Source organism: Sapajus apella, unplaced genomic scaffold (assembly GCF_009761245.1).
Source record: "Sapajus apella isolate SASKATOON/1434 unplaced genomic scaffold, GSC_monkey_1.0 scaffold31, whole genome shotgun sequence".
Classification (NCBI taxonomy): Eukaryota; Metazoa; Chordata; class Mammalia; order Primates; family Cebidae; genus Sapajus; species Sapajus apella.
In genome coordinates this window covers 15,406,495-15,432,899 of record NW_022436971.1, presented here as the reverse complement: position 1 = coordinate 15,432,899, position 26,405 = coordinate 15,406,495, and the positions used below count along the sequence as shown (strand labels likewise).

Genomic DNA, 26,405 nt, shown 5'->3' with positions numbered 1-26,405 from the left:
TGGGAAGGGCGGAGGCAGCGCACAGCCAATGGGAAGAGCGGGGAGTGCGCGGCGCGGGACATTTAAAGGCGGCTGGGTCGGTGTGCTGCCCGTGCGCCCCTTCCCAGCCGCCCGGCCCCGACTGCCAGCTCTCCTTCGTCGCGCCGCCACCATGCTCTCCGTCCGCGTCCCGCTCGCGCCCATCACGGACCCGCAGCAGCTGCAGCTCTCGCCGCTGAAGGGGCTCAGCCTGGTCGACAAGGAGAACACCGTGAGCGCGCGGGGCGGGCGCTGCGGGCGGGGGAGGGAGGCAGGGAAGGCGAGGCCGGCCGCCCCTCACTCACACGCGTGTCCCGCAGCCCCCGGCCCTGAACGGCACCCGCGTCCTGGCCAGCAAGACCGCGAGGAGGATCTTCCAGGAGCCCGCGGAGCCGGTGAGTGGCGGGCGCGGGGCAGAGGGGCGGGGGCGGCCTCGAGCCTCTTGGCGCCAAAGCTGCATTGTTTCCTCAGCGGTTCCCACTCCCGCGCCGGCTCGTTTCCCGCCAAGGCGGCCCCTCCCCCGGGCGGCCGGTTTCCCGGTTCGGGCGTGCGCGCCCCTGCTGTGACCCACGGAGCGCGACGGGGCAGCCCCGTTTCCTTCTACATGGGGCGCCACGAAATTGCCGCCAATGGAACGGACTTGGCCCGGGAACACGACAGTTTCACGAGGTTCGCCCGTACTTCAATGCTTGCTCTTCTCCCCCAGCAGAAGACCAGAGCGGCCGCCCCCGGCGCGGAGGATGAGCCGCTGCTGAGAGAGAACCCGCGCCGCTTTGTCGTTTTCCCCATCGAGTACCACGATATCTGGCAGATGTACAAGAAGGCGGAGGCCTCCTTCTGGACCGCCGAGGAGGTGAGCGGAGGACCCCCGGAGAGCCGGGCAGGGGCCCCCGGGACGCCTCGGAAATGCACTTGGGGGTTCGGGTTGGCGAGGGGGGCTGACTGTAACCTCGGAGTGGTCGGCGTGAGTCCTGCAGGCTCCGCTCTCTTCCTTTGTGCTGAAATTGTGACTGCCGAACCGCAGGTGGACCTGTCCAAGGACGCTCGGCACTGGGAATCCCTGAAGCCCGAGGAGAGACACTTTATATCCCACGTTCTAGCTTTCTTTGCAGCCAGCGATGGCATAGTGAATGAAAACCTGGTGAGTCTCCAGAACAAAACCTTGCATTCACTTGACGATCTGGGGTCGGACCAGTGCGCTCTCTTTGTCTCTCTTTGTAAGTCCAACATTTTCCTCGCTGAGTGCATATGTGTGTGTAAGCTGGTTTTTATATTACATGGCATTTCCTGTTTTTAACACACTTTGCAGTTCTTTCTTTTGCATGGTATTTTCCTGACTCTAGAGAAACTGAGGCCATGTTAAGTGGTAGTAATAGGCTGACTCCCTGTGGCCACCACATCTGCTCCCGCCTTTTTTTTTTTTTTAAAAAAAAACGGAGTCTCACTGTCACCCAGGCTGGAGTGCAGTGGCGCGATCTTGGCTCACTGCAACATCTGCCTCCTGGGTTCAAACGATTCTCCCGCCTCAGCCTCCTGAGAAGCTGAGATGACAGACGTGCACCACCACGCTTGGCTAATTTTTGTATTTTGAGTAGAGACAGGGTTTTACCGTATTGGCCAGGATGTTCTCAAATTCCCAACCTCAGGTGATCCGCCCGCCTTGCCTCCCAGAGTGCTGGGATTACAGGCGTGAGCCACCATGCCCTGCTCTGCTCCCTCCTTTTGGTGGCTTTGCTGTTTTAATAGCAATTTGGTTGTATCTCTTATTATGAACAGATCTTTCTTGACATAAATTAGGATTTCTGTGAGCGCTCAATTATTTCCTAATTTATATGTTTCTATTTCCTGATCTTAAATTGAGCATATGATACAAAATATCACATTTTATCACAGAACTGTGAGGAATTGGATGAAATATATATAGAAAGAAATATAATGGTACAGAACGTGATGCTTCCACTATCCATTTACAAGAGTTGCTGCGGCTAGTTTTTTCCCAAGCTTGACTTTGTGTTTTGCCACTAGGTGGAGCGATTTAGCCAAGAAGTTCAGATTACAGAAGCCCGCTGTTTCTATGGTTTCCAAATTGCCATGGAAAACATACATTCTGAAATGTATAGTCTCCTTATTGACACTTACATAAAAGATCCCAACGAAAGGTGAGTATTCAAGTGGTATGCCAAGATTTTTAGGACTCTTTAATTGTTGATTTATGACAAAGTTTTAGTTCATGTAGGGATAAAAATGACTCCAGAATGACTAAGCAGACAGTCATAGACATTTCCAGCACCTGTGGTCATGTCTGCTCTTAGCAAGGGGCCTAAATTCACTTTATAATTCACGTAGAGTTGTGAAAGTGCTCCACTTTTAGAGTTGAATGCCTACCAATCTAAAGCCTTCTTTTAAAGGAATTCCTACATGTTGGGTAAGACAAACTAAAACCTATGTCTGACCATCTTTGGTCATTTGGTAAATTTGTTGAGAAACTAGAATGTGGGGCTGCAGCAGGATGAAGGGCGGGGAGGACTTCCTGCTAAGGAGTTGCAGTACACTATAGGCAAATAAGAGGAGTTACACAGGCAGAGGCAGCAGTGAGCCCTGAGATTGATTTAGGCATGCAGCAGTTTGGCTGAATAAAGGTAGCATAAGGTCTGTTTTATGTTTTGGAGATTGATTGGAGGCGATGGGTTAGAAACGGGCTGTTGGAGTAGTCTAGACACTAAGGTCAGCTTTAGGGACTGGAGCCTCTGTATGGAGTAGAAGTGGTGCTGATACCTAATGTGGCTGTTGTAAAATTAGAAGTACGTGAACAGGAAAGTGGTAACTTGAAAGGACTGAGGAAACTCGTTCTGGGTGAAGAGATTTGAATATGTTTATGTAGGTGGAAATTGAGAAACGAAGGCAAAGATTGGGGGCAAATGACCAGAAGGAGAATGGGTGGGATCAGGAAGTTCTGCTGGAGAAGCCTCAAAAGCAAGGGAGAAGCAGACCCAGGTCTCAAAGAGAAGGACAGTGAGATGGAAAGAGAATAAAAGGCAGCTGGATGCGGTAGTGTGAGCTGGTAGTCCCAGCCACTTGACACAGTGAGGCAGAAGGATGGCTTGAGCCCAGGAGTTTGGTTTTTTTTTTTTTTTTTTTTTTTTTTTTTGAGACGGAGTTTTGCTCTTGTTACCCAGGCTGGAGTGCAATGGCGCGATCTTGGCTCACCGCAACCTCCGCCTCCTGGGTTCAGGCAATTCTCCTGCCTCAGCCTCCTGAGTAGCTGGGATTGCAGGCACGCACCACCATGCCCAGCTAATTTTTTGTATTTTTAGTAGAGACGGAGTTTCACCGTGTTGACCAGGATGGTCTCGATCTCTTGACCTCGTGATCCACCCGCCTCGCCCTCCCAAAGTGCTGGGATTACAGGCTTGAACCACCGCGCCCGGCCTAGGAGTTTGGTTTTAACATGAGCTATGATTATCTCACTGCACTCTAGCCTGGGCAACAGAGTAAGACCCTCATCCCTTAAATAAATAAATAGAAATGAAAGCTGCCCAATGTCTGGTGACCTTGGCTTCAGAACACAAGGTCATCTGGGTAGGAACAGGCTGGGAAATCAGCAGCCTCTCAAGGTGGGCACCAGAATAAAGGGAGGCAGAGGTGAGTGGTAAGGGAGACCCACTTAACTGTAATACCCATGGATTTACTTTGCTGACCTGGGATTGACAGTATAGGACAGAATTTTAGTAGGAAGCAATCTTAGTTTATTGGTTTAATTATTTTATGATACAGATGTGGCAATTGGGGCCAAGTAATGCACCCAATGATAGTCCGATAATAGCATGGCAGTTAGGATTTTATGGTTTTTTAAATTTAAATTTTATGGTTCGTCACATGGAACTATGATCTGGACTTGAAATAATAAAGGCAACAAATGTCCCTGCTGTACTGAACCACGTTTTACTGTTTGTAGACCCTGAAGCTCCATATGAACTACAGAATACCCACATTTGTATTAACGTAGATCAAAAGTTGAGACTTAACACTGGAGGGAAAAGCTGACCAGTAAAATAAAACATTTCGATGTGGGTTCTTCCTTTGGGAAGAGAATCAGCAAATACTTGAATTTGGCCTTTGTCCCAGAGCTCTTATCTAGCAGCTGGTAATCGGGGGTCTTTCACTGTAATGCTTCAATTGCTGATGCTGTGTGTGCCTACTAGGGAATTTCTCTTCAATGCCATTGAAACGATGCCTTGTGTCAAGAAGAAGGCAGATTGGGCCTTGCGCTGGATTGGGGACAAAGAGGCTACCTATGGTAAGGAGACCCTTGCCCCTACTTCAACCTGAGCTGCATTTTCCGTGTAATGTTACTGGATGGTTGACTCTTCCTATGAATACCAACAGTTACTCACTAGAATAATATTGCTGTTAACTCTTAAATAGGTGAACGTGTCGTAGCCTTTGCTGCAGTAGAAGGCATCTTCTTTTCTGGTTCTTTTGCATCCATATTCTGGCTCAAGAAACGAGGACTGATGCCTGGCCTCACATTTTCTAACGAACTTATTAGCAGAGATGAGGTGAGTCTAAATCAAATCATAGGGTAACCTGAGCCCCAAACACACCTCGGGCATGCTCTGGTGTTTACTGATGGGGACCTGAGATACTAGATGGCATATATCCACGTTTAATGTGTGAGTTCAACCGTACACATACTTTACAAAAGAAGGAAATACTTTACTGAAGTTACTTGTATTCTCTATAATACATTACTACATATGTATTGCCTTATAGGCTTTGAATGCATAAAAAAGTACAAGTTTGTTTTTTGGGTGGATGGAATCTTGCTCTGTCACCCAGGCTGGAGTGCAGTGGTGCGATCTTGGCTCACTGCAGTCTCCGCCTTGCGGGTTCAAGCGATTCTTCTGCCTCAGCCTCCCAAGTAGCTGGGATTACAGGTGCCCATCACCATGCCGGGCTAATTTTGTATTTTTGTAGAGATGGGATTTCACCACATTGGCCAGGCTGGTCTCGAACTCCTGACCTCAGGTGATCCTCCCGCCTTGGCCTCCCAAAGTGCTGGGATTACAGTTGTGAGCCACTGCACCTGGCCAAAACTACAAATTCTTGATGGGATTGGGATTTTTAAGGGATGTTTTATTATTTTTGCGTGGTATTATATGTGACCCCCTTTTCCATAAATGTTCATAGTAGCCATTATGTTTCTCCTGTTTGATCTAGAAATTACCTCTCTACTTCAGTGTTAGCATCTCAGTGGAATGAACATACATTTTGGTCTAGCGTGTGTCTTTGGTTAAGTCACATTTGAAAAGGAAGAAGCCAAACTTGGCTGGTCTTACCTTATAGGAAGACCTTCCTTACTGGATTGGGAGATAAGTTGTAAAGCTTGGGGTTTAATGCGCTAACTTGCAAATTTGATTTACTTGAAATTGCATACAAATTTCTTGAACATATAAAAACTAACCTTATCACTGAATTTTGCCTTTCCTGCTGGGAGTAGTGGCAAAATAAGTGTTCATGGCTGTAAAAAGAATATTTTGAGTGAAGCTCTGACTCCTCCTTTGCCACCACACAGAGCAGAGCAAGAAATAGACTGCCTGTTTTTATCTAGGTGGCAACTTTGAGGGCCTTAAGTGGGACTGAGCTTGCCTTGGTGACATCAGCAGAAGAGAAGCCATTAGTTAGTCATCTTCCCATTGAGAGTTGAAGTGCTCTCAATATGAGTATGTTGGATAAAGAGAATGCAGAAAAGGATAAAGTAATTTCATATTCTATGTTAATGACAGAAGTCCTCTGGCTTTAGTGATCTTGAACTTTTTTTTTCTAGGGTTTACACTGTGATTTTGCTTGCCTAATGTTCAAACACCTAGTACATAAACCATCAGAGGAGAGAGTAAAAGAAATAATTATCAATGCTGTTCGGATAGAACAGGTAAGTGGGTGAGGAAAGGGGTCATTCAAGCTTGCTAGAAAATGTCTGCTTTCGTTGTATTCAGAAGCTGTATTTTGGTTCCTAGGAGTTCCTCACTGAGGCCTTGCCTGTGAAGCTCATTGGGATGAATTGCACTCTAATGAAGCAATACATTGAGTTTGTGGCAGATAGACTTATGTTGGAACTGGGTTTTAGCAAGGTAAAGTATTGTTTACATAGCCTTCTGCTTGTTTTGAAACTGGTGCTCTGTATTTATATCTTGATGTGAACCTTTTCAGGTTTTCAGAGTAGAGAATCCATTTGACTTTATGGAGAATATTTCACTGGAAGGAAAGACTAACTTCTTTGAGAAGAGAGTAGGCGAGTATCAGAGGATGGGAGTGATGTCAAGTCCAACAGAGAATTCTTTTACCTTGGATGCTGACTTCTAAATGAACTGAAGATGTGCCTTTATTTTGCTGATTTTTTTTTCCATCTCATGAAAAAAATCAGCTAAAGTGTTATCAACTAGCTACACCATGCATTGTCCATAATGTTCATTAACAGCATCTTTAAAACTGTGTAGCTACCTCACAACCAGTCCTGTTTGTTTATAATGCTGGTGCTATCACCTTTTGCTAACAGGCTGGCTGGCTGTTACTTACCATAGCAGTGACAGTGGCAGTCTTCTTGGCTTTAAAGTGAGGGGTGACTTTCTAGTGAGCTCAACACGGCAGGATTAAACATTTCATTTAACCAGCACAGGCAGTTGAAAGATGCAGCCTCACTGCTTCAATGCAGATTTTAATGTTTACTTAAATATAAAACTGGCACTTTGCAAACAAACATTGTTTGTACTCAAAAGATGATAATAACTTGATTTATTTGGTTTCTACACCAAGCACAAAGCATTCTCCTGACCACTAACAGGAGCCAATTCACAATTCACTAAGGGACTAAATAAAGTAGGTTAAACTTGTATAGACTAAGCATGTAATTTCTTTTATTTTAATGAATTAAAATACTCATTAACCAACTTTAAAGTCAATACTGTGTTTACCTAGATATTAGTCTGTTGGTGCCAGATACAAGATGGGTTGTGTGTTTCTCCTGTGGCTTGGGTAGTGTTCTGGGATTCTCTGCCCCATCTGAGTAGAGTGTTGTATGATCAAGGAATCTCTCAGGGCAAGGAGCTTCTTAAGTTAAATCCCTAGAAATTTAGGCATGATCTGGGCCTTCATATGGGTGAGAAGCCGCTTCATTTTATTTCTCACTGTAGTTTCCCCAACTTCTAGTTGATAAGATCCTTGAAGAGTTTTCATATGTGGGAGCTAAGGTAGTCTTGTAAAATTTCAAGTCATCCTTAAGCAAAATGACCCACCTAAGATCTTGCTCCTGTTAAGAGACAAAATTGTTGTTTATTCTAGTTTTGTTTGTATGTAAGTAGGTTGTGTGAGTTAATTCATTTATATTTACTATGTTTTTTAAATTAGAAATTTTTAAATTATGTCCTTTTAGATTTGCCTGTAGTTCATACTTTGAAATAATTACTGGTGTCTTATTCTAGCATTGTCTAAATCTGACCATCATCTAGGCGAATCTTAAACTTCAGTAGGAAACCATGAGTTATAAATACAGTTTCCATTCCAATATTCATTTCAGACAGAAACAAATATTTTTTTTTTTTTTTTTTTTTTTGAGACAGAGTTTCGCTCTTGTTACCCAGGCTGGAGTGCAATGGCGCGATCTCGGCTCACCGCAACCTCCGCCTCCTGGGTTCAGGCAATTCTCCTGCCTCAGCCTCCTGAGTAGCTGGGATTACAGGCACGTGCCACCATGCCCAGCTAATTTTTTGTATTTTTAGTAGAGATGGGGTTTCACCGTGTTGACCAGGATGGTCTCGATCTCTTGACCTCATGATCCACCCGCCTCGGCCTCCCAAAGTGCTGGGATTACAGGCGTGAGCCACCGCGCCCGGCCAAAACAAATATTCTTAATAGGGCTACTTTGAATTAATCTGCCTTTATGTTTGAGAGAAAAGAAAATCTGTCTTTATGTTTAGAAGCCGTGAGTCATTAATACAGTTTCCATTCAAATATTAATTTCAAAAGGAAACAAACAAATATTCTTAATAGGGCTACTTTGAATTAATCTGCCTTTACGTTTGGGAGAAAAAAGTTGAGACATTGCTTGAAAGATGATGCAAGATAAATGTTGACTTTTGGCCCCATTTGTTAATTGTATTCACTATTTGAACATTGTTGTGTTCTGTTGTTAGTTTTCATCATTTATTGTATAGTCAATTTTTAAATCTTTATATATCTTTTCCTAGCTTGTGAGTTATTATCAGGTAAAGTTAATGAATCCAGATTAAAATAAAGAAAGGCTTTGCCTTGCATTGTGGGATACAGGCAGAAGTTAGAATCAGGTTTTAGGATTCTGTCTCATTAGCTGAATAATGTGAGGATTAACTTCTGCCAACATAAAGTATGTTTTGTAAAGGCTAATGAGTTCATTTGCTTTCCACTGGTTCTGGGCAAGAGACTTGCCTTGTGCCTGTTCTGGCACATGGTATATAGGAGACAGGTAGACCCAAAAGGTGGTGCCCAAAATTAAAAACTGCCATAGTGCATGTGGGGTCTGTGAAGCCGGGGCCAAGGTAACCTCGCCACTGTGGGAAGCCACTCCTGGGCCTCTTTTCCCCATTTGCAAAACAGGCGGGGCTACAGGTCTTCCCAGCTGGCGTTTTGCTTTGCTGTCCCTCATCTGACTGACCTGTGTGGACTCCTGCACAGGTTGGGATCATTCCCTCTGTCTATAAAAGCCCTTTCCTGACTTGGAATCCTACCCACTTTCATAAAGCCTTTTAGAATTCCTGACACCCATCCATCCCCAGATGAACCAATTATTATTCCTTGTACCTCAGGCCACTGCCATTCAGTTCATTGAACAAGCAGCAGCTCTCTCAGGTACCATGTTCCACCTGCATTTTAATTCAGGAAGATAGGTCCTGAGCCAGAGGGGAGGCCCTTCTTTCTGGAGCTCAGGTTTACTCCTAGAGAGGGAAACTGATGGATGAGTAGATTGGAAGTGTTGGGCAGTGAATGGGAGCAGCAGAGAATTCTAAGGTGGGTGGGAGTGGTTGGGAGAGGCCTCATGGGGAGACGATGTATCCTTGGAGGGGTACCTGGGACTAGTGTTTGAAGTGCTGCTTCCCACTCCTGCTTCCTCATTAAGATTCCTTCCCCCTTCCCGTGCTGCTCTGTAAGAGAAAGTTGTCTTTGAGGACACACGTTTTTACCTATCTCTAATTTCTAAGCACAAGGCCTTCAAGGGTCAGGTATTTAAGTGACTGATGCATGAGGAAATAAACGAATTGGAACTGAAGTATTTTGGGATGGATGGTAACTTTGGTAAAGGTGTGTTCTGTGTCCCAGAGGACCCTGGTAGAGAGCTTTGCCTTTGCACCTACAGGTGTTCAGTGAAGGTCATTTGATTTGTAATGTCAGGTCTGTTGCAGAAGTTCAGGGCAGCCAGGCTTCAAGATGATGACCAACTACAAGAACAGTTCCCCTGCGGGTGGCCTGCAGCCCTGTTCTGCTCCCCTGTCCCCAAGCCAGCTGCCATACTCTATAGAACATGTCTGCCATGCTGCCCGAGGAGGGCCTGCAGAGTTCGGTGAGTGGTCAGGCTGCTGAGCTGATTGTCTTGGGTACTCATTAGATCATCCTCCCCCTGAATCAGTCTGGGGGTAAAACCAGGGACCCTGTAATCTTAATGGGAGATCTCAGACATTTCAGATTAGGTGGGATGGGCTGCTGACATACAGGTCAAACCAATGGGTTTCAGCCCTGGATGTGAATTATAATCACCTGGGGGCTTTTAAAAGCTACCAATTTCTGGCTCTCACTTCTGGAAAAGACAGCCCTGCTCAGTTTTAGCATGTTCCAGATGTTTCCTGATGTGCATCAGTTCTAGACATGTTTATGTAAGGGTTACATTTCATTGTGTGTGCACGTTCGTGGCACTGCCCAGCTGCAGTGGCCCTGCCTTGCTGCTAAGAGCAGACCTGCAAAAACCTCCCTTCACCTGCTGGTACTGCTGTGGCCTCTGACCTGAGGACTTCATCCTTACGAAGCAGGAACCAGATGGGTGTTTAACTGCCACCTGACTGGGGAGATAACTGGCTGTATTTTGAGGATCAGTGATCCTGCCAGTGTTGGTCTGGAGATCCCGATAATGGTTTAACGCCTCTTAGCAAGACAGCCACAGGCCCAGCCCCTCATCAGTGAGTGGCCACAGCAGGACTGTGTGGCTTGGTCTCTTCCAGCTGTCCCTCTGGAGTGCAGAGGGCTACCCTCCTGGTGTCTGTCTGGACACAGGGAACACATCAGTGGTGTCTCCCTGCCATTCCCTGGAGGGAATATGTTACATCAGGATTTTTTCTTTAATTATGAGAATGGCTGAGCCCATTGCTGCTTAAGGTTCATTAGTCATGTTTACCTTAGCCTTGGCTCTAGAGACTGGAGTGGCTCAAGCAAGGTGGTGGACTAAGGAACCAAACTCCTCCTGCTTCAAACACCTGCGTATGATAAATAGCACAGCAAAAAGTTAAGTAGGTAGGCCAGGTACAGTGGCTCACGCCTGTTATCCCAGCTACTCAGGAGGCTGAAGCAGAATTATTTGAACCTGGGAGGTGGAGATTGCAGTGAGCCGAGATCACACCATTGCACTTTGGCCTGAGCAACAAGAGCAAAACTCCATCTTGGGAAAAAAAAAAAGTTAAATAGATGGTCACCTCTTGGGAAAGGAGAATGACCTCTTTGGGGAACAAAGGAAGTGACCATGGAACCCCAGAGCCCATAGCAGCCCTAGGAGTGGTCATTAGTCCCTTAGAGAAACTGAACAGTGACAGCTGATGGGCAGTTGGATTTGGAGGGAGAGGTTGATCTAAACCAGGGGAGGAGTTGGGACCAAAACCTCGGTATAAAGTCAGGGCCCCAGTAACACAACAGATAAAAGGAAAAAATAACATGGTACGGTGAAGAAATACGTTTTCAGAATCAGGAAGAATGGGATACAGCGTAACTATTGGAGTTCAGGCTCAGAGCTCTTTCAACACAGCTTAGATTAGACAGCTGAGGAGTGGGCGCATGAACTGGAAGGGATGTGTCTGAGGGAATTATTGGAAAGTAGATGGAAGAAAGCATGGAGAGTGGACAGGCAGTGTTTGAGGAGGTAATGACTGGTGACTTTCCAGAATGGACTCATCCTTGAGATCAGGAAGTCCACAAAGAATCACAAGTGAGAAGCTAAGACACATTCATTCCTAGGCTCATTTGAATGAAGCTGCAGAACATGAACAAAAGGAAAAATCATTAACTGAAGATGTCAATAGAAACCAAAAGATTTTTATGACATATCTTCAATGCTGAGGGAATCATTGGACTAAACTGTTTAGAAGTAAGATACATTTGCATGCCAAGGTTTTGCCATTCACATCCCTGAATCAAAATAATTCCTAACAAATTGAGCCAAAAGAAAAGATGGTGGTAAGCAGAGATACTGGTTGGTCCACAGTGAATCGCCAGGATCATAGGGAAGCTGGGCATGATGGTGCATGCCTGTGATCCCAGCTACTCGGGAGGCTGAGGTGGGAGAATCACTTGAGTCCAGCCTGGGCAACAGTGAGACCCAAACTCAAACAACAAATGGAACTAGAATAGTGGACACTGCAGGGGATAAAGGATAAAGATTGAATTTCAGCTTCCAAAGTGGGTGGTGGGGTGGGGGGAGTTAAAGCTTGATGGGCTTGGTAGAAGGCAGAAAGGGTTAGGTGGGGCAGCAGAGAACAAGTCAAGATGGTAGAAATAAAAGCACAGTAGATGCAAAGAGACTTAAGAGTTAAAACTCAAGGCTCAAATTCTGGCTATAAGTGATTTACAGACAAAACAAGAATGTAAACAATTGTGATAGAAAAAAGACTAAAGCAAAAAGCCCATTGGAGATGGAAGTTACTGGCCTAAAGAATGATTGTTCCTCTGTGAAAACACAATGATAACAATATTTGGATGTGACCTCAACCCTGCCTCCCCAGGCACTGAGTCCGGTCTTAGGCTCAGAGCGGTGAAGCCAGGTGTTGTCTTGGTGCTCCCACATCCCCTTTAGTCATGTGTTTTTTACGCATTGTCCTCTGGTCCTACACATGGTCCCTGGGTTTGCTTTTATGCCACTTGCGGAGACTTCATGGCTCTACAGGGAATTGCGTGAGAGCTCGCATTCCTACCAGATGTGAGAAGATGCTCCATCCTGTGTCCAGGCAGGACCGTCGGAGTGGGCTGGGGCCAGCCTAGATGGGGTAGGGTGTGGTCAGATGACTGCTCACAAGTGAATGGTTTGGATTATGCAGCCTGGACACACTGGAATCTTTAGGGGCAGGGGGTGAAGCCCGTGTGATGCCAGGTGGAAAGCCAGGTTTGCAGATGTGCCTTGGTGGACATGTTGGGGCCTCTTAGTCTGGGGCAGGCTGAGCCCTCCTGAGTGTGGGTGGGCCTCCACCGTGTAGGGTGCTGTCCTTCCAAGCTTTGGCAAGATGGAATCTTCCTCAATGGAATCTGTGTCAGGTGTGGGTGTGGTCTTGAAAAGGCATCCTCTCCCCTAGAGGCTGCTGCTTGACACCCTGTTGTACTTTATTAGAGGTGTGGCTGGGCGTGGTGGCTAGTGCCTGTGATGTCAACACTGGGAGGATTGCTTGAGGCCAGGATTTCAAGACCAGCCTGGGCAACATAAGGAGACCCTATCTTTACAGAAAAATTTCGAGAGATTAGCTATGTGTGGTGGTATGCATCTGCAGCCCCACTACTCAGGAGGCTGAGGCAGGAGAATCACTGGAACCCAGGAGGTCTAGGCTGCAGTGAGCCATGTTTGCACCACTACACTCTAGCCTGGGCAACAGAGCAAGACCCACTCTTAAAAACAAATGCCCTGACCATAGCCTCTGAGATTCTAGATTCCATACAACCAGGACCCCATGAGCCACACTTAAAGGCTTTTACTTTGTGGGGGTGGGGAGAAGGGAGGCTGCACCATGACCGTAGGCCTGTCCAAGAGTGGGGCCTCCGCTCTGAGGAGAGGAGAGCTGATCTGCAGAGAGGCTGAAGCCTCATGACATTCATTTTGAGTCCAGCGATTCCTGAAGCCCATCTCGGATGTCTCACTGAAGTGAATCAGTACATTCCTGATAGGATAGGGTTGATTTTCCTGCCACATGCAGTCCCACCCCAACAGAATTCACTTGATCTGCACAACCACCCTGGGGCAGAGATGCTCACCCCCATTTTACAGATGTGGCTGGGAGGCTTGGAGGCCATGTGTCTCACAGAGGACTGGGCTGCACAAAAACCAGTGGTCAACCAGAACTTGAACCTGTCCATATTTGTCCCTTCACTGCACGTGCCCCTCTCGACGGAAGAGCCCACACTTGCTCGCCTCATGCTTGTCCACTCAAGGAATGGGTCCTGAAACCACCAGCTGGCCAGTGAGCCATGTGGAAGGGTTTGGTCATGCCCACCTTTAGCCTGCCCTTCCTCCCTGGTCACTTCACTGTGGTAGTGGGGGAGGGTGAGCTCTGCCTTGCCCCTTGTCACTGTGGCTGTGGGAATCCTGCCCTAATAGGACCAGGGGCTCTCTTACTGTGTACATCATGAGTGGGGCTACTTTCAATTTGCTTCTGCCTGGGACTCCCAAGTCAGTGTCACAGGCCTGTGATGCCCTGAGTACTATGCTAGAAAGGTAGCTTATGGCCATGAAGGAAAGTCTAGGGACAGGCACTCACATGCCCGGATGGATCCCCATGCTTAGGAATGGGGTGAGTGGGAAGCAGTGACTTACCTTGGAAAATGGGGAGGTTTTAGTTTCCAGAAAGCCTTTTGGGCAGCAGCTGCCTGGCGGAGGCCTGCCCTTAGCCTCTCTGAGTCTTCCCTCTCTGCTTTGGTTGGGGGGGGTCTAGCCTCTCCTCCAGATGGGGTGCCAGGACGAGATGGGAAGAGGTTTGCTTTGGAGGGCTGGAATAGGTCTTGCAGCTGCTCTGGCCTTCCCCTGGACTGATGTAGGTCCCTTCCAAATCCTGTTGGCATAGGAGCCGCTGCAGCAAATGGCTGACTTTAGGAACCATCACCTCTCTGCCTCCTGTCTTTTTTTTGAGATGGAGTGCAATCATGCAGTCTTGGCTCACTGCAACCTCTGACTCCTGGTTTCAAGCAATTTGCCTGCCTCAGCCTCTTGAGTAGCTGGGATTGCAGGCATGTGCCACTGTGCCCAGCTAATTTTGTGTTTTTAGTAGAGGTAGGGTTTCTCCATGTTGGTCAAACTGGTCTTGAACTCCCAACCTCAGGTGATCTGCCTGCCTTGGCCTCCCAGTGTGCTGGGATTACAGGCATGAGCCACTGCACCCAGCCAACTTTTGTGTTTTTAGTAGAGATGGGTTCACCATGTGGGCTGGGCTGGTCTCGAACTCCTGCCCTCAAGTGATCTGCCCATCTCAGCCTCCCAAAGTGCTGGGATTACAGACGTGAGCCACCATGCCTGGCCTGTCACCTCCATTTTGGAAAACTAACTGCCCTTGGAGCCAGTCTCACTACTTATAAAATGGTTGGGGAGGTCACATCCCTGCTCTGTGAACTAGGATTTGCAATCCAGGCTAAATGGGCTTGTGAGAATTTATATGAGTAAAGTGCCTGGCATGCTTTGATAAATAACTTTTTTCACATGCCATTCAGTTTGCCCATCTAAACTGTATGGTTCTTGGTCAGGTGTGGTGGCTCACTCCTGTAATCCTAGAACTTTGGGAGGCCGAGGCGAGTGGCTCATTTGAGGTCAGGAGTTTGAGACCAGCTTGGCCAATATGGTGAAACCCTACTAAAAATGGAAAAATTAGCCAGGCATGGTGGTAGCCACCTGTAATCCCAACTACTTGGGAAGCTGAGGCAGGAGAATTGCTTGAGCCTAGGAGGCAGAGGTTGCAGTGAGCAGAGATTGTGCCATTGCACTCCAATGCAATGGGCGATAGAGTGAGACTCTGACTCAAAAAATAAAAAGAAAATAGTAATAAAATGTGTGGTTCAGTGGTTTAGTATATTCACGGGTACCGGTAGTCATCCCTACAGTTGGAACATTTTGCCCACCCCAAAAAGAGCCTGTGTCCATTAGTCACGCCCTGTCTCCCCTCCACCGCCTTAGCCCCGGGCAGCCACTGGGCCACTTTCTGTCTCTGGGTTTGATCTGGCACATCTAAAGTAGAAGTTATTGGCAAAGGCACTGGCTCTTATTTCTAAGAGATGATTTAGAATGCCAGGGCAGCAGAGGATGGGTCTGCCTCACAGAGAGAAGTTTGATTTTCATTTCAGAAGGAGCTTTCCTGGCATTTTAGGCCGCTTGTCATTAAAAAGATTCGTGGGGCATTGTCTGGAGGGGACTTATGCCACTGTGAGCTGGTGACAAGCAGATTAGAAATGGGGGTGTCAAAGGCTGGAATCACCACCTTGGTGGGGGTGGAGGAGAGGACAGTTAGCGGATTGGGGTCTGCCCTTTCCCCATCTCTCTTGGTGACCCTTCCCCTCCATTGGGAAAATGAGGTGCTGAGCCATCTCTCTGGTCCCAGGCTTCAGTTTTCCTCTGTTCAGGGAGTTTCAGAGAGTTGACTGTCCCAGGGCCCTTGGGAATTGGAAACAAGACCTAGAACTTTCTGGAACACGGAGAGTGGTCTGTTGGGCCTTCCTTCGCTTCCTCAGTTTCCGCCCTCCCCCTTCACTCCTTTCTAGGACTTTCCTTCCCCACTCCTGGATCCTCCAATGTTAGTGGAGCAGAAGTACTAAGGCCGGGGGTCAGGAAACAGCCAGTGGGTCAGATCGGGTTCCTGTGTGGTTTTGTACAAACTGGAAGCTGGGGATGTGTCTGAAAAATCAAAAGAACATTTCGTGTTGCATGAAGATTCTATGAAATTCAAATTTCAGGGCCCATAAATAGCTTTGTTGGGGCACAGCCACACTTGTTTGTATGGTGTGTGGCTGCCTTCACCACGGATAGCAGACTAGAATAGCTGCTGTGGCCTGTATTTTCTATTTGTCTTTATGGAAAATGCTTGATGAGCTCCGAGGGTCCGTAGTGGAGCTGATGGAAGGTAGTGCGTGGCATTGGTGGTGGCTGAGCCAGCGAGTGCCCACTCAGAGAGCTGGTTATTAACGGAGTGCTAACCAGTTCACTCTAGATGAGGAATATGCAGATCAGGTTTAAACACATGGAAAGCTGTTTACAGGAAAATGATAAAATAGCAGAACATAAAATGATGGGTACACTGTGGTTATGTTGTCATAAAAATGTGTACATATGGATAGAGAGGAAGGTGTCCCACGTGGAGAGATGAAGAGGTGCCTTGGGCGGGTTGGGAGAGAGCAGTTTTTCTTTCTATTCTATTTTTCTGTTTAAATGCTCCTATAATGTTCTTATAATAAGTGTTGATGAGCACTCGCAGCCACTGGGGGAAGCAGCTACCCAGGCAGAAGACTGTTCTGGGTCCCTGGAAGGCTGTAGGCAGAGGGACCCTGAGCTCTGGACCAGGGTTAGGGGGAGGTATTCTGGGCATGTGGAGGCTGGTGGCCCAAGCTCCTGTGAGCCAGGGGCTGGGGCTGCGTCTTGCCTATGTTGCTGTCATGTATGTGCAGGGCCCATGTTGTGAGTTGTGTGTCTGCCCACTAATGTGCTTAGCCTCTGGAAGTTGCTTAGGAGTCTGGGATTTTGTGGTGAGGTGGGAGTCAGTTGCTTCTGTCCAAAGGAGTTGGCCAGTGGGGGGCATTCTGAGTTCAGAAACCTCTGGCTTTGAGCCTGATGGACCCAGCCAGGCTCAGCTCTGCTGTTGACCAGCTGTGTGCTCTGGGACTCGTGTTAAGTCTGCAGGTGGCAAAACTGTCACCTCCTATCCCATCTTCCCTTCACCCCACCCCCGATCCCTGTGTTCCATTCGGAGCTTCAGAGAGTTGGTGCCACCTAGCTCCATTCACTGACATGCATCTTGTGCTGTACTAGGATGTCGTCCCCATGTTAGTGTGTCCTCTCCGGGGAGACTGGCAGCCCTCGCGGGAGTGCATCGTCTGCTTCTGCATCCTTGGTCACTGCCAGCAGAGGCCTGGGCAGTGGTGGACATCGGATATTATCTGTGGTTGTGCTGGAATGGAGGAGGCCTGGTGTCTGGTTTTGGAGTCAAGAGCCCATGTGCTTAAGGGTTCCAAGCTCACATGGAGGAGGATGTGATTAGCTCTGGGAAGAAGAGTGGCTGGAAGGAGGGCAAGAGCCCTCGACCTGTTCTTGTTGGGAAGGAAAGAGCAGGTGAGGGTGGGGTACTGTTCCAGGCATGGGAAAAAGGCCACGGGAGTCGGCTATAGCCCGGGGCGTGGGCTGGGAGGCGGCTGCTCCAGCACACAGTCACTGAGCCGTCCTGTGCTCTCTGCGGCAGGTGCTGGGAGTCCAGGAAGTGCTGAGCAGATGGAGTCCACGCCCTCGGGGAGACAGAGACCATCACCCTCCCAGAGTGTGGTGAGTCAGAGGGTGACAAGCTCTGAAGACCAGGAAAGCAGGGAGGAAGGGGCGGGCGATGCCCTGTTCTCTTTCATGTGGGGAGACGAGAGGAAACCGCAGGAAGTGGGGACCAACCACATGGTTAGGGGAGGAAAGCGTGTTTCAGGCAGAGAGTGGCCAAGAGCAAAGGCCCCGTAGCAGGCGCGTCTGTGAGTGGTCAGAGCGGAGTGAGGGCTGGGAGATGCGCGGGTCAGAGGGGAGAGGGTGTGTACATGGCAGGTCTGCAGACCCAGGTAAAGAGTCTGGATTTCATTTCTAAGGGGACGAGAGGCTCGGGAAGGTCTGATCAGCCTTCCGTCTTGAAAGGGACACCCCTGCTTCTGCGTGTCAGGTGCGCCAGTGGAAGTGGGAGGCGGTTGCAGCTTCCAGGTGAGAAATGATGGCAACTTGCAGGGTGGGGGAAGAGGCGCCGCCGTGGAGGTGGCTTGCTGGGCCTATCACCTGCTGTTCCCTACCTCAGTGAACAGCGCCCCCACGCACCCCTGCCCGATCCCCGCGCGGCAGAAATCCAGGCCCTGCCAGCCCCTGCTGTTCTACGTGTGGCCAGGCGGGGGAGCCTTCACCCACCCGTTCCCCTCGCCGCACACCCCAGACAGTGCGGTCCTGAGATACCCCTCCTATTCCAGGGCTCAGGCCCCCAGCATGGCCAGACTCCCCTTCCCCTCCCTTCCCCCTCCCCCAGACCATTGCACACAGAGCATCTGGAATGGTCTCTCGGGCAGCACCTCAGACCGTGTGGCTGTGTCGTGTGAGCCCCTTTCCCTCACCGCAGCTCTCTGCCCTACCTGAGCCCAGGTACCTGCGGGCTCCCGGGTCACCTCTGCCTTGAACCTCCCTGAGCCTGAGCTTCTTAAACACAACATCCTCCAGCCTCCTGCCTTCACACAGGCTGTTCTGTTACCCTGGACCTTGTCCCCACCCACCCGTTCCTGATCCTTCAGGTCGCAACTTAGAGGTGACTTTCCCTAGGAGCCTCCTCAGACCCAGTGAGGCCAGATTAGGGCCCCTCCCTGCCCTCATGGCCCCGGGTGTTTAGCACTCCACTTTTTCATGCTATCAAAAGTGTATAGAATGATACATGCTTCTGATGGCTTGTTCCAGCTGTGAGTGCCCTGCGGGCAGGGATGGGGTCTATGTCCTCACTGTGGGTTCAGCTAGCACCTGGCTGGGCACTCGTAGTGTTGTTGAATGCATGAGAGAGTAAGTCACCCTCAGGGGAAGTTGCTGTGTCTGACGCGGGAACATGCGGGTTGCACTGGCAGGGCCTATTGAGACCATGACTGGAGCCTCTGGCCTGCAGAGTGGGGGGCATCAGTGGGGCTTGCATCCTCTGCCCACTTTTTTTTTTTTTTTTTTGAGACAGAATCTTGCTCTGTCGCCTAGGCTGGAGTGCAATGGTGCAATCTCGCCTCACTGCGACATCTGCCTCCTGAGTTCAAGCGATTTTCCTGCCTCAGCCTACCGAGTAGTTGGGATTACAGGCACGCACCACCACAACTTGGCTAATTTTTGAATTTTTGGTAGAGACGGGGTTTCACCATATTGGCCAGGATGGTCTCGATCTCTTGATCTCGTGATCTGCCTGCCTCAGCCTCCCAAAGTGCTGGGATTACAGGCATGAGCCACCGCGCCTGGCCCTTCTGCCCACTTTCTTCCCCTTCCCCCTCCTCTCCCGTCTCCACTCAGGCTGTCTCTCGAGTGGCTGTGGATGCTGACAGAATGCATGCCCGCCTTGCCGTCACTGTTCACGCACAGCGCCTGCTGAGGACTCTCCTGTAACCCAAAGGGGTGGTGGAAGGATGGAGCTTCAGGCCTTGAGGGCCAGAAGACGAACACGGAAGACTGAATCTTCAGGGGACCCCAGCTCTGGGCTGGCCCGGGGCTGTGTTCTGAGGACGGAAGTGGAAGGAGGTGGCAGCAGGAGCCGGGCCCAAGGCATCTCCCACACTTCCGAGGTCGAAGGTGAGGTGTCATATCTGCTTGCTGATGCATGATTTCTTTTTCAGTTTTCTTTGGAACCTGTGCTGTGCAGATGTTCACAATGTGGTGGGGAAGTGAGTTTTGAGAAGCTCTTGGCAGAGTACCATTTGGCGTCCCTGTGGTTCTAGAGATTTCTGGGGCCTCGGGGCTGTAGCACCAGCTGTAGACAGCTGCCTGCCTTCTGACAACGCTCAGCTTCTGGGCCCAGCAGCTTTCTCAGTTCTGAAAACATGTGTGACCTCACGATTCTGGCCCTTCCACCATCCCCGGCAAACTGTTCCGGCGTGTAGGTGGAATTCCTATTTTTAATAGCCAAGTTGTTGAGAAATTGTAGGACTTTCACTTCCTTTGGAACGGAAGGGCTCCAGAAATATTTATATCTTTGCTTCTATAGAACCTAGGAGATCATCTTTGCCCCGGGAGGGTCAGCATGTGAAGAGGGTCACCTGGGAGGGGTCCCAGTGTCAGCCCACACTTGCTGTCAGCAAATGGTACCACAGCGAGCACCCAGGGGCTCAGCCAGCCCCCGAGAGGGAAGTCCCGGCTGTCCACTGGGGAAGGGCAGGGAGGCATGGAAGCAATAGTGACCCCCAGGCTGGCAGGGGTGATGGCGTTATGCAAAGTGTGCAAGTGGAGCATGAGCATGGGTCGGGACCCCCCAAGGCTGGGAATCAGGGAGACACCACAGAGGAGGTGGCCCTTCCCTTGAAGGGTGAAGGATTGATAGGAGTCTGTGGGAGAGTGGAGGCTGTGGGAAGGAGGCCTGTGGGAGGAGGGAGGCTCTTGCATTCCAGGCAGGTGTGGGAGCTCCTGGCAGAGTTTGCAGAAGCCAGCAGCTCAGTGTGGTGGGAGCCGGCTGTGGGCCAGGTGGGTGGGTAGACAGGGGCCAGGTCTGGAGGGGTTTTCAGGAGGGGTCTGAAGTCCATCCTGAAAGTTGTAACTGGGGAGTGGCCTGGTGGTGGGTTAGAGCAGTGTCATTCAAAATTTCCTCCGGTTCACGCAAATAGAGACCTAGCGTGCATACTGACATCCTGGGCTTGTGAGTCGCAGTCGCCCTTGCCGTGTGCAGCTCCTTCTGGTGTGTTCTGTTCTGCTTCTATTCCGGCTCATTTGTTCTTTGAACAATGCTGTTTGCAAGCCTCTACATTGGCTTCCTGTCTCCCTGAATATTTTTGATCTGCAGTTAGAACAGCACACTGGATTGGCAAGTGGGAGACTGAGGCAGGAGCCCAGGCAGGGGCTGCTGTCAGTCAGAGTCCAACCAGGAGAGAGACACGAGTGCCAGGCAGTGGGCCTGGGGCAGGGACTCTGGAGTGAAGATGCCACCTCGGCAGTCCTCACCCAGGCTTCAAGAGACTTGGGGCAGCTCTGGAAGCAGCAAGAGGGGTCCTGTCATCGTGAGGTGCGTTGAAGATCCGGAAGTTGTGGTTTCATAACTCAGACACTGCGTGGTGTCTGAAAGCCATTTCATTAAATGTCACATGGAATCAAAATAGAAATTACATCTCTGGGACAAAGCCCATTGAGCCAGGAGCCAAGAATTCTGAATTGGGACCAGAATAGCCCCCAAAGCTGGTACTGTGGATCCAAGGCTGCTTGCGTCTGGGGGGCTAGCCTCCCTACCCTTGTTTACTCACATCTGGACTCCCTAGAGGGGACAGGTGGTCCTGGAGCCTAGCCTACCTGCTGGGAATCAGAGGCAGCCGAAGGTTTACATGTACAATCACCCATCCCCAGCGCCTTCTGGGAGGGAAGCATATCTTACGGATGGCGACCTTGAGGCTCAGGGAGGGTAAGGTCCCAGCCTGAGATCATACAGCCAGTGAGAGGCAGAGATGAGGCTTAGACTCCAAATAATGGCTTCAGAACACCCACTGTTTTCTATGCCCTGGGCTGCGTTTTCCCCAGTGCTCCTTGCTGTTTGGAACCAGATGACCAATGTGGAGAGACATGAGCTGGTTCAATCAGAGTGCATGGGGAAGGAACTTAGACCCCAGCTTTTTTTTTTTTTTTTTTTTTTTTTGAGAAAGGGTCTCTCTCTGTCACCAGGCTGTAGTGCAGTGGCACAATCTTGGCTCACTGAAACCTCCATCTCCTGGGTTCAAGCAATTCTCCTGCCTCAGCTCCAGAGTAGCTGGGATTACAGGCACCCACCACCATCCCTGGCTAAGTTTTTGTATTTTAGAAGAGATGGGGTTTCTCTTGGAGTATGTTTGAATTCGAGTTGCTGAAAAAAAAAGAAAAAAAAAAAAGAGATGGGGTTTCACCATGTTGGCAAGGATGGTCATCTCCTGACCTAGTGATCCGCCAACCTCGCCTCCCAAAGTGCTGGGATTATAGGCAAGAGCCTGTGTGCGTGGCCAGACCCTGGCATTTTAAAAGCTCCTTGGTAATTCACATGTGCAGCTAGGGTGGGGGCGGGCTCTGCTCTGCAGAATAGGGAAGGGGTGTGAGTGGCCTTGTGTCCGCCTTGTGTCCATAGCTGCCACCTGCTGGTCCATCCATTCAGCCGTTGCATGACACAGGTCATCCTCTGGGGGCTGCTAGGCCCCTCGCACTGGGCAACCTGAGTGTCCCCTCTGCCCCTGAAGCAGGTGGGCCATCCTTGGAGCGGCGCAGAAGAGCTGAGGTGAGGTGGGGGTGGATCAGGCCTTGAGGCGGTGCCTGGTAAGCCCCAAGAAGGATAGGGAGGAGAAGGAGGGAGGGGAGAGGACAGTGCAAGGGCAGTGACCCCCAGCTTGGCCCCGTTTTGAGCATGGGGACGGCGTACACAGATAGTGAGGAAATGCCTGTGTGTTCATTTTCTAATCCATTAATCTTCACTTTTTGTGTATTCTTTGTACCTTTTAAAGGTTTGTTTTGTTTCTTTTCTAACTTTCTGTGTTAGATGTATAATTTCGTTTCTTTATTTAAGGATAAGGATTTTTTGTCTTGTTGGTGGTTTTTTGTTTTTGAGACAGTCTCACTCTGTTGCCCAGGCAGGAGTGCAGTGGCACAACTGTAGTTCACTGCAGCCTCCACCTCCTGTGCTCAAGCGATCCTCCCACCTCATCTGAGTAGCAGGGACTACAGGCGTGCACTACCACACCCAGCTAATTTTTGTATTATTATTATTATTATTATTTTTTTGTAGAGATGGGGTTTTGCCCTGTTGCCCAGGCAACAAGCAAATCTACCCATCTTAGCCTTCCAGAGTGCTGGGATTATAGGCGTGAGCCACTGTGCCTGGCTAGAGATAAGGTTTTTTTTTTCCCCTAGTCCCTGAAAAGATAAGATTTTAAAACTATAGCTTTTCGTCTGAGAACTTTTTTTTTCTTTAAGTAGAATCTGCTGTGCAGTGTTTTCATCCTTATTATTTCTGTATATTCTGAGTTTCAGAGGTTTTTTGTTTTGAGACGGTATCTTGCTCTGTTGCCCAGGCTGGAGAGAAGTGGTGCTATCTTGGCTCACTACAACCTCCGCCTCCCGGGTTCAAGTGATTTCTGGCTAATTTTTGTATTTTTAGTAGAGACGGGATTTTGTCATGTTAGCCAGGCTGGTCTTGAACTCCTGACCTCAAGTGATCCATCTGCCTCAGCTTCCCAAAGTGTTGAGATTATAGGTGTGAGCCACCGTGCCCAGCCATAGATGTTGGTTTTGACTTCCCCTTTAACTTGTCAAGAGTTTTTCTCCCCAGAGGTGGTAGCTTCTTTTTTTTTCCTTTGGAGTTTGTCATACATTAAAAAAAATGTTTTTAGGCCGGGCACGGTGGCTCAAGCCTGTAATCCCAGCACTTTGGGAGGCCGAGGCGGGTGGATCACGAGGTCAAGAGATCGAGACCATCCTGGTCAACATGGTGAAACCCCGTCTCTACTAAAAATACAAAAAAAAAAATTAGCTGGGCATGGTGGCGCGTGCCTGAAGTCCCAGCTACTCAGGAGGCTGAGGCAGGAGAATTGCCTGAACCCAGGAGGCGGAGGTTGCGGTGAGCCAAGATCGCGCCATTGCACTCCAGCCTGGGTAACAAGAGCGAAACTCCGTCTGAAAAAAAAAAAAAAAAAGAATTGGGTTTAACATTCATAGTACACTAATGTAAAGGTGATCCTCCCACCTCAGCCTCCCGAGTAGCTGGGATTATAGGCTGGCACCACTGTACCTGGGCTGGTCTCAAATTCCTGGACTTAAGCCGTCCGCCCACTCGGCTTTCCAAAGTGCTGAGACTACAGGTGTGCGCCTTCACACTTGCCCTGAATTCCTTTTTCAGCATTATGTTTCCTACTAAAAGCACTTATGAAAAGTGAGTATTTTCTCTCTTACTCCTTCTTCTTTTTTTTGCCATCCAATTTTTATTTTGTGTTTCTTAGTGTTTGTCTTGAAATGTGCTTCTATCTCTATGCTCTCTTTTTCTTATTTTTGTCCCCTCCCCCACAAGAAAGATAAAGAAATCAGAGACTTAGGCCAGGTGCGGTGGCTCATGCCTGTAGTCCCAGCACTTTGGGAGGCTGAGGTGGGTGGATCACTTGAGGTCAGGAGTTCAAGACCAGCCTGGCCAACATGGTGAAACCCAGTCTCCACTAAAAATATAAAAATTAGCTAGGCATGGTGGCTGGTGCCTGTAATCCCGGCTACTCAATAGGCTGAGGCAGGAGAATCCCTTGAACCCGGGAGGTGGAGGTTGCTGTGAGCCAAGATCATGCCACTGCACTTTAGCCTGGGCAACAGAGTGAGACTCTGATTAAAAAAAAAAAAAAGAAAAGAAAAGAAGAACATCAGAGACTAACAACTCTTTTCTTCTTTCCTCCTTTTCTTCACAATTTTTGTTTACTGTATCCTTTCTAAATTCGGGATTTTTAATTTATATACGACCTTAGTGCTCACATTGGCCCTACAGATAGATTCACTGCTCACTGTCAGTTCTTTTGCTGTTTTCCTATTTTTCTCTTGATTTGCTGAAATTCCTTCTCCAGCAGTTCCATCAAAAGGGACTAAATGAAAAAGAATTATTGAGTTCTTGCATATTCAACCAGGTTTCTAGTCTTCATGTTTGATCGACAGCGTTTTAGGATATAAAATTCTTAGTCCGCACTTCGCAGGTGTCACTTGTCTCTAGAGTTAAGTGCCATCGTGGGAAAGTCTGAGTTAACTTCTGTTTTGTTTCCCTTTATGAATTGATGTTTTCACTTGACTGTCCAAAGTCTTCTCTATTTAGCTTTTTCCCTTTCTTTTATATTTTAAGTCTAGTTGCTTTCATAGAAGTTATCTTGTTATTGACAGATTTTTTTTTTTTTTTTTTCTTTTTTTGAGGCGGAGTTTCGCTCTTATTACCCAGGCTGGAGTGCAATGGCGCGATCTTGGCTCACCGCAACCTCCGCCTCCCGGGTTCAAGCAATTCTCCTGCCTCAGCCTCCTGAGTAGCTGGGACTACAGGCATGCGCCACCATGCCCAGCTAATTTTTGTATTTTTAGTAGAGACGGGGTTTCACCACGTTGACCAGATGGTCTCGATATCTTGACCTCACGATCCACCCGCCTCGGCCTCCCAAAGTGCTGGGATTATAGGCGTGAGCCACCGCGCCCGGCCTGTATTGACAGATTTTTGTCATTTTCCCCAAGACATGGTGTGCCTTTTCAGTTTGTAGATTTATCTTCTTTTATTTCAGGAAAATTTTCTTGAATGATATCTTTAAATATTTATGTTCCTTTATTTCAGTTTTCTATTCTGGGATATATGATGGGTCCTTTGTAGATTTTCCAAATCTGTCATTTTCTCTGTAATCTCTTTACAGCGTTTGTTTTCATTTCCTTTTGCTCACTTTCCTCAGCCTTGTTCTCAGTGTCTTGATTGTGTTTTGAGCATCTTTGATGCTCCTCGGCCCCGCTTTCCATTTCGTCATGACTTTGAAGATGTGATGTTTTTCCCTCATTCTCTAGTTCTGTCAGCTCCGGTTTTATGTTCCCCCTGAGCTCTTGTATCTATTTTGTTTGCTTGCTTTTTGGAGATGATTGCTTTATTAGTTTTTTTTTGAGACGAAGTCTCACTCTGTTGCTTAGGCTGGAGTACAGTGGTGTGACCTCTGCTTACTGCAACCTCCGCCTCCTGGGATCAAGCGATTCTCCTGCCTCAGCCTCTCGAGTAGCTAGGATTATAGGCCTGTGCCTCCATACCCAGCTAATTTTTGTATTTTTAGTAGAGATGGCGTTTCCCCATGTTGGCTAGGCTGGTTTCGAACTCCTGACCTCAGATGATCTGCCTACCTTGGCCTCTCAAAATGCTGGGTTTATAGGCATGAGCCACAGCATCTGGCTTATGGTTTGTGTGCCTGTAATCCCAGCTACTTGGGAGGCTGAGACAGGAGAATCACTTGACCCTGGGTAGCAGAGGTTGTAGTGAGCCAAGATTACACCACTGCACTCCAACTTGGGTGGCAGAGTAAGGCCCTTTCGCCCAAAAAAAAAAAAAAGAAAAGAAAAGATCTCTTTCAGCTCTACGATGCAAAGATGTTTTCTTCTAGGTACTTTGTAGTTTTACGTTTAGGTCTATGCTGCATTTTTAGTTAAACGTAGTTAATTTTGTAGTTAATTTCTGTGTGTGGTATGAGGTTGGGGATTTGGGCTTATTTTTCTATTCTCTTTGATCTGGTTTCTGGGAGCAGATGGAGGACCCACTAGCTTTTGTGCTGTGTCAAGCTATTATACAAGGCCCCATGGGCTCAGGTTTCTTTTTTTTTTTCTTTTCTAGGAAAAAAAGAGGAAAAGCTATCAGCAATACCGAGGAAACAGCAGGCTAAGGTTGGCATAGTTCTCAGTAAGCATCACGGCAATTCTCTGCTCCCTCCCTCACCTCTTGCCTACTGTTAATCCAAAAATGTCCAACAAATAAGACAAGACC

At 48.5% G+C, this 26,405-nt stretch overlaps 1 protein-coding gene across 6 annotated transcripts; it reads left to right on the top strand.

The window, feature by feature from the left end:
• Positions 1 to 26,405, top strand: RRM2 (ribonucleotide reductase regulatory subunit M2). Of its 6 annotated transcripts, none has more exons than XR_004273722.1 (12): positions 70 to 250; positions 339 to 413; positions 728 to 871; positions 1,043 to 1,159; positions 2,044 to 2,177; positions 4,221 to 4,315; positions 4,444 to 4,577; positions 5,846 to 5,950; positions 6,036 to 6,149; positions 17,436 to 17,515; positions 19,244 to 19,519; positions 26,256 to 26,405. XR_004273722.1 is itself a non-coding variant. In XM_032294151.1 (11 exons), the coding sequence occupies exons 1-11, from the start codon at positions 152 to 154 to the stop codon at positions 19,320 to 19,322; spliced, it is 1,179 nt and encodes a 392-aa protein (XP_032150042.1). In that variant the 5' UTR covers positions 79 to 151; the 3' UTR covers positions 19,323 to 19,520. The 6 variants fall into 6 exon arrangements, 3 of the variants coding, with proteins under 3 accessions (XP_032150044.1, XP_032150042.1, XP_032150043.1); XR_004273721.1 differs by having other exon boundaries at positions 79 to 250; positions 725 to 871; XR_004273723.1 differs by having other exon boundaries at positions 80 to 250; positions 725 to 871; positions 17,436 to 17,926.